Genomic DNA, 11,203 nt, shown 5'->3' on the forward strand with positions numbered 1-11,203 from the left:
CATGCGAATGAAACCCCCCCGAGACACTGTTTTGATCTGGTGGTTTAACGTGAGAGGCAACACGACAATGCTAACAAGATTATTTGTTCTGCCAATTATTCAAGAAAGGAGAGAAAATCCACGTCGAGCTATCAGAAGCGTGCAATGTAGAGAGACTGTTTCATTCGTTGTGAATTCCAATACATTTGTGAAGTCTGATCAGATCAATGAATAACTAGGATATATTCCGGTTGGGACAACCCCTGCGGGTTCTTGCATATTTCTCCTGCCGGGTACTGCAGATGGGATGTGATGGTTGGTTTATGGAATGTGTGGTATGCATGCCAGACTGAACCAAAACTGCTTTTTAGGGGGAAAGTGTGGAGCGTTTTTATTATTTTCAGTTATTTCGAGTGTCCCTTAATCGAACTGTTAAGAATAATCAAGTCTTTATGTTAAACAAATGTTAGGCTCATTGCATTTTACAGACATGTTATCGTGGTGGCTCTCATACTATATGATAAGGATTACGTTTTCCCTAACTTTTCACGGAAGAATGGTTTGTTCCACAGTAGGTGGGTCTATGCTGCGGGCCACAGGACGCAGATCAATGAACCGGGCGGGTTCCTGAAACTGGTTAGTCAACCCAAGGTGGAATAAACCTTGGACATCTTTTACTGTTAAAGTTCACCTTTCAGTGGTATCATTTAGAGACTAAACATTTAACATTGCTGAAGGCGAACCAAGCCTCCATACAAACCGTGTGCTATGTGGATCATTTGTGAGCTGTAAAGAAACCCGGGATACACATCGACTGTAAGATATTTACCCTGAATACTTTTCTGGCATCCTCGAGTATCGAAAACCAAAGGAATTAAAAATGATCTTCGCCAACACTGCCAACCCTATGAGGACTCCGTATCGTAAGCAGGTAGGTCTACATAATAACATTGCGAAGAGATCCTCTGTATATCGCAAACTTGATTACATTACGAGTTATTTGTATATCGTTGCTGGCATTATTGTCTGCGTATTTGTATCGAGAAGAGATAGTAATGGTAATTTACCGTGGTACGAAAATAAATTCTCACTAACCAGTGTATAGCAGCCTCAGTGGCTGACACCGAGAGGTCCGCGTAAACTAATCCAATGCTAGCATTTGTCCCTTCGTTTTCTTCAGATGGCTGATGACATTCAACTGAAAGCAATTTAAAAACAAAAGCGTAGCTAATATGTTTTTGTATTAGGCCTATTTTAAAATTAGTCTGAGATTAATAGTCTGTGGATATCGCCGATGTTACGTTGGAGGTTGGTTGATGCATTCATGTAGGCAGTGGGTCCTGAACGCTACACAGCCTGGATGACCTTTGTCGTGATAATGATGGGAGATAGCCAAGATGGGAAAAAACGGCTTATCATACTCCTTTCCGAAACGACGGATGCATATTTGGTTACAGACGAGCAAACAGTTCCCGTTCACTTCACATGAGATCACAGGCTACAGCTTTGCAATGCACACGAGATACTGTAGCCTACGACCATATCACGTTTAACATCCGGTCTATAAGTGAATTAACGTCCCTGCCCCGGGCTGTGCTGATACAGATAAAACAGGAATCCTCTTCAAGTGTTTTGAATTACTGAACGTTCCCTTCCTGCCTGTTTCTATCTACATCCCTTCGTATTTACAAATCCCTTCATCTCCTTTCGGGCTGAATCTGTATCCTGTCAACATGTATGACCCAAGCTACATGTGATGTTTTATTTAGGCAATGTCATCTCAGTTCGGCTGTAATGGGGGTTGTTTGGTGTTAGCTAAAAATGCCCTGTCATTTCCTATCCAGCTCTCACTTTACACTTTGTCGATAACAATGACATCAGCAGATATCAGGGATTTGCCTTTGCTATTTTAATAGGGAATTTGAGTCAGGTTTGGTGTCCCAATGGAAGGATGGGGTCGCAGGATGCTCAGAGCGGTGGAAAGCTGGGGCTTTCATGCATATTCATGAGCTGCCATTGTGGTAGTACTCAGGGTCAGAGCATCCAGGGGTGTGGCCAGTGAGAGAGGAAGAGAGGGGGAGTTGCAGCTTAATGACGGCCGCTATATGATACTGTAGCAGCTCATTTCTTCCCGTAGGCATTATGAAATGGCAGTGAGTAGATTAAGTGAAGTTATTAGGACTGAAAGCATAGATTTTACATTTAGTTGGTGATGAGCATTAACCTCCAGAAATATCTGTATAGAGATATATATATTTAAAAAATCATCCAGGCATACTAAACTGTTGATAATACCAGGCTTATCTTTTGAATGGCCATTGGCACAAGAACCTTCTGAATCTTCAGGAATATTTATTTTTCTTCAACCACCTGTGTCCTAACTCTATGTTCACATGTCTGTATGTGTGTTTTGAAAGGTGGGGGAGGGTTAGACACTATCTTAAGAAGAGAAAATTTGCTCTAATATGCCTGAAAAAAAAACAAAAAAAAAAAAAACCTGGGAAGTTCTGACTTATGACAGAGAGATTCCTGAATGACGGAGCCTCCATTGCATTTCCCCATGAGTTCCCTCTCGTCTGTGTGGGATACTGGCTTGCAGAGGTTAATGTGGCCTTGCGATTTCACAGTTTACACAAACCATATGGCCAGAGATGACTGCTCCCCATAGCTGCGCAGTTTCAGGGGGTACGCCAACACATGAGAGATGGCTTCGAGATTCAATCCGATCTTTCCTTCTCTTCTTCCCTCCTCCTTCCCTCTTTCTCTCCCTGCATTCTCTCCCTCTAACACTCATTTTTATACTGGTTTTATTTATTTTTTGTCCCACCCTTTTTATATTTGTATTTAGCTCCTTTTTTCACTCTTCAGTTTCCTTTTTACTCTCTGCTTTACACTTTTCTTTCTTTCTCTCCCCCTCCCTCCCTCCCTCCCTCCCTTCCTTCCTTTCTCTCTCTCTCTCTCTCATTCCATTCTGTCACTTGGGATTCTTTGCTTATCCTCACAGAAGCACCTTAAAAATGAAGGTTATTTGAAGAACCCTTGTACAAGCCTTTGGTATACCCACATCATTGCAATGAACCATTGGCGAGCCATCTGTAACAGGGGAGATTAGATAAAAGATTGATCCTCAAAAATAGATACACTGAACCTTTTTTTACACAAAAACTCTTGCTGAATCCTTTGCTAGGTTGAAATTACTCTTTAGGGCTGAAAAGCATTCCAAAGAGAACCTTTGAGGACCCTCCTTTGGGAACAAGCCAAATAGCCTTTTATTCTCGCGAAGTTCTGCCCACCCTGGGTGTTAAAACAGAGTATTTCGGAAGAGGTGACTTTCCCTTCACTGTCGTTTTGAAACTCCTTTGGTTTGTGGTCAGATACGTCTGCCATGACCTTTAAGTTTGGCCTGTGGCTACCTTCCAAGTTTTAACATTCATTCACTCGCTGTGGAATCAATAGCTCCTTTGTCTCCAACTCTTTGAATTACTCCATGTTCAGGAAATATACCCCCCCCCCCTCCACACACACACACACACACACACACACACACACAGCCACCCTGAGGAAAAATACCCAGATGTGGTCCTCTGCTTTGGTCCCTTTGAGAGCACTGGTTGATGCGACACAGGAATAAATGGGGCTCTTGTAGCCGTCCCTTCAAGAGGAATTATTAAGACACCGAAATCATGCATCCTCAAAATGACTGATGTATAGGTTCCACCTGGTGTTAGAAATGGTTCCAGATCTCGACACTCCCTCAGAGGAAAACAACTTGACATGCTTGTCTGCCTTTAGTTATATCTGACACCTAAAATACCAGGGTTCAGCAGCAGGATTAGCTCATGCCTCTACCTGGTCCTGTAAGGAATCAAAGCTTTGAAATGGAGGATTTTTCTAATAAATGAAGATGTGTTAAAATGATTTAGCTTCTAACTAACTGACACAGAAAGATGGAGGGTGTGGGGGGGATGAGCGCTTTCTTGAAACAAGGAGGTGGATTGACTTCATAGTTTCCAGCAAGTGTGTGTGTGTCCTCTCAGCCACAGTCTGATGACATGACAGGCTGGAACGAATGGGAGTGGGTGTCTGTCTGTGTTTACTTGAGTGTGTGTGTGTATGTGTATGTTTCCATATGAGTTAGCAAGGGATTTTGTTTGTGTTTCCCAAATGTGTGTGTGTGTGTGTGTGTGCATGCGTGCGTCCATGCTCACCTGAGTGTGTGTGTGTGTGCGTGCGTCGGTCCATGCTCATCTGTGTGTGTGTGTGTGTGTGTGTGTGTGTGTATGTGTGTGCGTGTGTGTGCGTGTGTGTGCGTGTGTGTGCGTGTGTGTGTGTGTGTGAGAGAGAGAGAGATAGAGATGATGTGTGGCTATGCTCACTTCTCTTCTGTGTGTATGTATGTGTTAGTGCATGTGTGTCAGGGAGAGGGATACTTCTGGAGAAGTAGGTCAGTATGTCAAAGCACATATGGCTCCTTGTTAGGATCCACAGAACCTTTACCAGGTGCCTTCAAAGCTTGCTTTGCTGTTTGCTTAAATTGCCACTTTTGACATTAGAGCCATCAGAAATTCTCTTCATCTTCATGTACCGTGTTTCACATCATGCAAATCTAACTCCTACATCCTACCATTCCACCGCTGATTAGTTACACCTTCACAGTTTTCACAAGCTTTCAGACCGTATGAGTAGTCGCTATAGTTTTCACTAGGTTTTGGTGTGTTTCTGTAATTTCGTTTGGTGTGAATAGTCGGGAGGTGTTTTTGGTTCCGTTTTATTTGAGGTAGTATTGGTGCTTTTTTGTCGTGGCCATTTTGTTTGTAATGAGAGTGCTGTGTGGAATGGACACTGTTTTAATGAATGAGTCACAGGAAGGAAGTGATTCAGCGCTGTGGGCTGTGGACTGTGGGCTGTGGTCAGGCTCCGTGATGGAGCACATGTGGTGGGTGAGAGGCCCCCACTTCCGCTGTCCCGGCCTACCTCACCTAGTCACATGACAACCCTACCCCCACCCCAGCCCCAGCCCCTTGTCCTGTCTTTACCGAATGGAGTCCCACCCCAGACCTACTCAGAATCACTTTGATGGAGAAACTCGTAGTGCTCATTCCTGAAACCCCTATTACATTAGTAATAGAACCACAGCCCTAATCTGGCTTCAATACTATAGAATCATACTCTCTGTTTGGAGTTCTTTGGTTCAAGTGTCTTAGTAGGGGCACTACTCTCCTCCATGTCTTAGTAGGCGCTCTACTCTACTCCATGTCTTAGTAGGCGCACTACTCTCCTCCATGTCTTAGTAGGCGCACTACTCTCCTCCATGTCTTAGTAGGGGCACTACTCTCCTCCATGTCTTAGTAGGCGCACTACTCTCCTCCATGTCTTAGTAGGCGCACTACTCTACTCCATGTCTTAGTAGGCGCACTACTCTCCTCCATGTCTTAGTAGGCGCACTACTCTCCTCCATGTCTTAGTAGGTGCACTACTCTACTCCATGGCTCTGTTTCCTTTCCGTATTCCCAAAAGAAGGGAGAGAATACTATGAGGATGCTTCCCATCACTTCTGCTTAGAGAGAGGATCGGTTTGCTGTGGCATCCAAGGCTGGATCTCTTGCCACTGGATCTCTCCAGTGGCTTCATTGTGTTGCCTGGAAAGGAAAACAACAGTTTGGAAACTGTGAGTGCATATGGAGGGGAGAGAGGGAAAGAGAGAAGGGCAGAGAGTGAGAAGCAGAGAGTGTGAGAGAGAGAGAGATGGAAAGAGGAGTGAGAGAGAGATGGAGGCCTGGCTATGTTTGAGGGAGAGGCAGAGGGGGGTGTAAGCTTTCAGACAGGCCCTTGGGGAAATAGAGCTGTGAGATAAGAGAGGTGATTTGCAGGTCGGGACAAGAACGGCTCATTGTGACTGCTCTGGAAAGGGGGGGTCGGCCCTTCGTGTGTAAAAGGCAGTAAACATTCAGTGCAGAGAGTGTGTAGGCGGGGGGGCAAAGAGACACACAAAACTTCACTGGAAAATATAATTGATGGGCATGCTTGTTTTGGCACAAATGCCATGGTCGTTGAAGGGATAGAAGGATTGATTTCGGTACCCAGTGCCTTTAAATTGTGTCAGGTGATAAGGGTTTTTTTTTTCAGGTTTTGTCAGGTTACTTACTGTGAATGTAGGGATGGCTCATCTGTGTTGCAGAAGTGGCTTGTTTGTGCGGGTGGATATAGCCTGTCCTTCTAAGGGTACCTATTAACAAGAACTCAGAATGTTCCTGAGCTCAGTCTGTTGACAAAAGTGTTCTTGTTCTAGATCCAGAAGATCAATAGAATATTGAGTTTCTTCAACATTCATATTAGCTGTATGTTCTATTTATACTTCATTTAAAGATTGTACCCATCTGAGAACTTTTTTGTATTGAACAGTGCATTTGTATTTATGTTGCGCTGAAACAAAAGAGTTCCAAATATTCCAAATGGCCAATGCCGAATACTAACATATGGGTTCTCAGTGAGTGACAACTGGTCCCTTTATTCTTTTAGAGGTCATGTCTGAAATCTGTCAACATTTACCATATTTACCAAATTTTATTCAAAATATTAATCATAGGCTGCCTGCACTATTGATAATGCAGTGTGACAAGTGATGTCACTTTTTAACCTTCTCCCATTGCCATCACAGCCTACTGCCATGACGACCACCCACCCCATGGCTCCACCCAGCCCAAGCACCAACGGCAACAGCAGTAGCAGCAGCAGCAGCACCACAGGATGGGAGCAGCTCAGCAAGACCAACCTGTATATCCGTGGCTTACCACCGTCCACCACCGACCTCGACCTGGTCAAGCTCTGTCAGCCGTGAGTATGGCACCAACCAGCCCTGCACTCTTCTAGGGGGACAGTGTTACTAAAGTACTACAACTATGCACATTTAGACAAAGTGTACCAGTTAGAGTTCTTTGGCTTGTCTTTGTAGAAAAGCCTCTAACATGCCATGACAATAAGTTTAGTCGTAAACAACCCCTTGGACACATAAATATTAAACAACCCCAGTTGACCATAAATATTAATGCTCAACTGGTTAACAATTAACAAGAGCATGCTTAATTATAGCTGGCTACAGGTGTTGCTTGTCTAAGTACACTTTCATTGTCTAACACTAAAGCCATTCTTTCAACCAGATTTAACTAACTACCTGACTAGATGTAACCCCAGGTCCTTCGTACAATTACTTGCATCTTTTTTTTCCGAGCGCTGACTTCTTGGCAAATAAAGAGTCGTGTGTGTTTTGAACTGTGTCCAGCAAGTCTGAAAGCAGCCAGTTGAAGCTGCTATAGCTTAGAGAGGTGTTTAGGGTAGGTGAGGCGTACACACACATCCTCTCTCTCTTTCATACTCACACACACACACACACACACACACACACACAGAGAGAGAGAGAGAGCCCTGGTGTGCATGGGCTATGGCTTTTGTCAGGGACAGGGACTTCCCCAGAGCTATCAGCTGAATGTGGTGATTGTCGTGTTTGTGTTTTCCCTCTTGTGTGTGATTTTCCCCCCTGGCACCGTGACAGGCACACAAGGGGAGGCACTCAACCGCGTTGCCATCGGTAACGGCAGCTGTTTGTGTTTAGCCACCTTTCAAAACTCCTGTGAAAAAAAAAACACACCAATCAGAGGATTATGGTCATAGTGGAGTAATTTCACAAGTGCAGAGAATCTCCCTTCATGAGAGGAAGGGATATTTGTTTAATTTGTATTTGTTTGTTGCTTTGACATTTCATCCATTGACCATTAGAGATATCAAACTAGCTAAAAGAATCTTCTTAAATCCAATCAACAAGGTAACTAAATCAGGGATTCATTCATGTGATCACAATTGTCAATGAGACTGAAAATGCCACTATAATTCAGCATGAACCGGGCCACTGTAATGTGGCATGACTAATGTACAGATTTGCAGTTTGTATTTATAGCTATCTCTAGGTTGGCATAAAAGCCCTCTATACGCTGACAAAGATCGAAGGCATGGAATAAACCCCCTTCGTGTTCTTCCGATCCCTCCCTCCACCCTGGCCGCATTGTACGTTCTCTCATCCCACTCTGCGTGTGGGAACAAAGCCATTGCCCTGGCAGTTCTTGAAATTGATTCTTTAGAGTCAGTTAGCAAATAGCCATAATCCCCTTGGCTACTTTCCTGGTTGAAGGTTTAGTTGAGGTCACTGAAGTAACAAGAGAGGCATATTGAATCAGGCTGAGCCTTGGGCTTAACAGGCTTTCAGATTTCACATTTTTATGGAATGGTGACATTCAGGGAGGCAATTACAGGGGGACCTATCTGATGGCTACTTCCGTTGGCACTGGCCTAGGTTCCAGAAATATCTCTTTAAATCATCGCAAATTGTAGGCCAGCTCACCTGTGTTTGGGACATGTTGACATTATGGGCTTGGCTTAGTGCACTGCCGGGGATGGGTAGCTGGCCAGGGGATGATTGTTTTACCTTGTTTTACTTTTCTACTCTACTTTTCTGCTGGAAGATAACATTCCTCCTCAAATTGGTAGAACGACTGATGGGTTAGAAGCCCTTGGCTCGGTGAGACAACCCACATATTTTGATTGAGCTTAAAAGCCCTTGACTTGTTCTGAAGCATGTTGGATTTTATCTGGAAAAGGAAACTTGGTAAGCACACAGCACGCCTCCAAAAATCCAGATTATTCCAGAAATTCCACAATCTAAATGATCCCTGTCTGTTTGGTATTCTGGCCAGGACTTGTGTGCTGCAGGCAGGAAGTGCATCACTTGGGGTCAAGGCCAAGGTCACCAGTGGGCCTCCTTGCCAAGGAGTCACATGACACATCTGTGAAATGTCATTGAGTGCCTTCTATGTTTCCGTTTCCATCCTTCACATAATATTCCTCAGACTGTTGTTTATTCTTGCCTGGCTCTGAAAGCAAGGGTTTGATTACGTGTTCAATCTCTTGGTCTACACCACGCTGAATCTAAACTGATATCTCGAGAAGAATGTGTCAGATTTATTTTGCCGGCTTAGAAATGAAATTCTCTCGCAGGGAGTGAAAAGGAGAGAGTTGTGAAAATGTCAGTGGAATGCAATGCAATGGTATTTCTCGTAGCATTCATCAGGAGCGTGATGGAAAATATAAATCTCTGTCAGCTGCCAGACATGTCACATTGCCTTCTAGAATGGGACCTTTTTTCCATAAGAAAGGTCGCAGATAAATCAAATATAGCAGAAGGAAACACACACACACGCAAACATATACACCCATACCCCCACACTCATACCAGCAGGCACACACGTAGGAAACAGTTCTTTAACCTTTTTTTCGCCAGACCATCCGTGACTTCATGAAGAAACACAAGAGCATGTACACACACACACACATACACACACACACTCACGCTCAAACACACACACACTCACAGACAGACAGACAGACAGCAGGCTTCCTCACACTCCCACCTTCTCTGTCAGGTCTGTCAGCATCTACATTCTGTTGATAATGGAGGAATTTTCCTCCCCCTACAAGCTCTGGCCATTTTTCTCCTCTGACAGCTACTTCTCAGCCAAGGTGAAATGTGGGAGAGGAGGTGTGTGTGTGTGTGTGTGTGTGTGTGTGTGTGTGTGTGTGTGTGTGTGTGTGTGTGTGTGTGTGTGTGTGTGTGTGTGTGTGTGTGTGTGTGTGTGTGTGTGTGTGTGTGTGTGTGTGTGTGTGTGTGTGTGTGTGTGTGTGTGTGTGTGTGTGTGTGTGTGTAAGTTGAGCTCCAAACACTTCCCTCTCCTCTCTCGTGCCATGGGGGAGCAGCCCTAATAACAAGCCCTGCCGGTGCAGGTCAGAACAACTTGATTGATGGCGCTACAAAGTTCTCTGCTCAGATCATTCGTTCAGACTCTTGTTTTTTTTTGTTCCACCTGGATGGATGTCATCTATAATCCTTAAAGAAGGAATAAACCATCTGACCTCTTAAGGTAGTGAGCTTCTCACACTTCGCTCACTCTCAAAGACAAAAGGTTATTACACAATATAATTTGAAATGTATCATCTTGCATTAAAAAAAATCACAGGGATTTCTTTCCCAAAAGAGTGCAAGTTGTATTTGATATAAGTGTGCTAATGTAGATTTTGTCATGGTAGTTTTATTACCAGTGACCCAGAATTGTGGTGATGGTGGAAGTATAAATGATATGAATGAAAATGTGTTCTCATTGTGGCTGGTTGCTATCAAGCAGGGAGACAATCAAAAACCAATCAGCATTTCAAACAACAACACTCAATGTTCTTCAAAATTGTGGAACACCGATGGTTTACAACAAACATTATTAACTGAGTAAAGCAGCCATTTTGTGTCGGTACGCCCCCCCCCCCCCCCCCCCCCCACACACACACACACACACTTTCTGTTTGGTGATCTTAAACATAAAGATGAAAGACGTTTTACAAGCATCTGGTTTCTCTTCTCAGTCTTCAAATAAGACATTGTGTTGTCAGCTGAAGAAACACACACCATCTTTATGCATTCAATGCTCCAGTAGTTTTAAAAGGAAAACGGCCATAAAATAGAGGACTTGCTTTTGTTCAAGTGGTAGGAATGTCACTATGCTACTGGGGGCCGGTTAGCCTCTCTCATCCCCACAGGGCTCTGGTACTGCTGTCAGGAAAGGTGGAGTGGGCCTCACGGTTCCACACATAGGCTTTCATGTTACTCAACACCTGTGAACATACTCAGTCAGAGGCTACCAGCCTTTCAACAATGCTTCTCTCTTCTCTCTGTACGCAGGTATGGCAAAATTGTGTCTACGAAAGCCATCCTTGACAAGACGACAAACAAATGCAAAGGTTTGTGATGGTTTTTGAGTACATTTCGGTATTACAAAACCAAAATGTTTTAATAATGCGTTGATTTAATTTGTACAAGTTCTGTATTGATACAAATGTTACGCAATGGTGAAAACGCTGGGTAATGAGCTGAGTCAGGAGTAGCTGAAAGATTGTGTTTATTAATCAGAATAAAACTTCTCTTTTTCCTCAATAATAAGTATGTCTGCCAAAGATGATTGTCCACGCCCCTGTTAGTAATGCCTGCTCCCCATAACAGGTTATGGGTTTGTGGACTTCGACAGTCCGGGGTCGGCGCAGAAGGCCGTCTCCGCGCTGAAGACCAGCGGAGTCCAGGCACAGATGGCAAAGGTATCACACGCTTATCACCATCAAGCCCGTGGCACACGGT

General features: G+C 44.0%; 1 protein-coding gene across 2 annotated transcripts in view; it reads left to right on the forward strand.

Annotated features, from left to right (window-relative positions):
* Nucleotides 1-458: 458 nt before the first annotated feature.
* The window catches only part of rbms1a (RNA binding motif, single stranded interacting protein 1a), a 28,770-nt gene continuing 18,025 nt past the window's right edge, over nucleotides 459-11,203 (forward strand). The window contains exons 1-4 of one of the 2 annotated variants that reach the window (XM_031558374.2): nucleotides 459-910; nucleotides 6,638-6,813; nucleotides 10,754-10,812; nucleotides 11,072-11,163. In XM_031558374.2, coding sequence (XP_031414234.1) covers nucleotides 860-910; nucleotides 6,638-6,813; nucleotides 10,754-10,812; nucleotides 11,072-11,163 — 378 coding nt within the window. In that variant the 5' untranslated portion in view covers nucleotides 459-859. The remainder of the gene's footprint in view (nucleotides 911-6,637; nucleotides 6,814-10,753; nucleotides 10,813-11,071; nucleotides 11,164-11,203) is intronic. The other variant, XM_031558375.2, reaches the window with a different exon arrangement.

Source organism: Clupea harengus, chromosome 21, assembly GCF_900700415.2.
Source record: "Clupea harengus chromosome 21, Ch_v2.0.2, whole genome shotgun sequence".
In the NCBI taxonomy this organism is placed as follows: Eukaryota; Metazoa; Chordata; class Actinopteri; order Clupeiformes; family Clupeidae; genus Clupea; species Clupea harengus.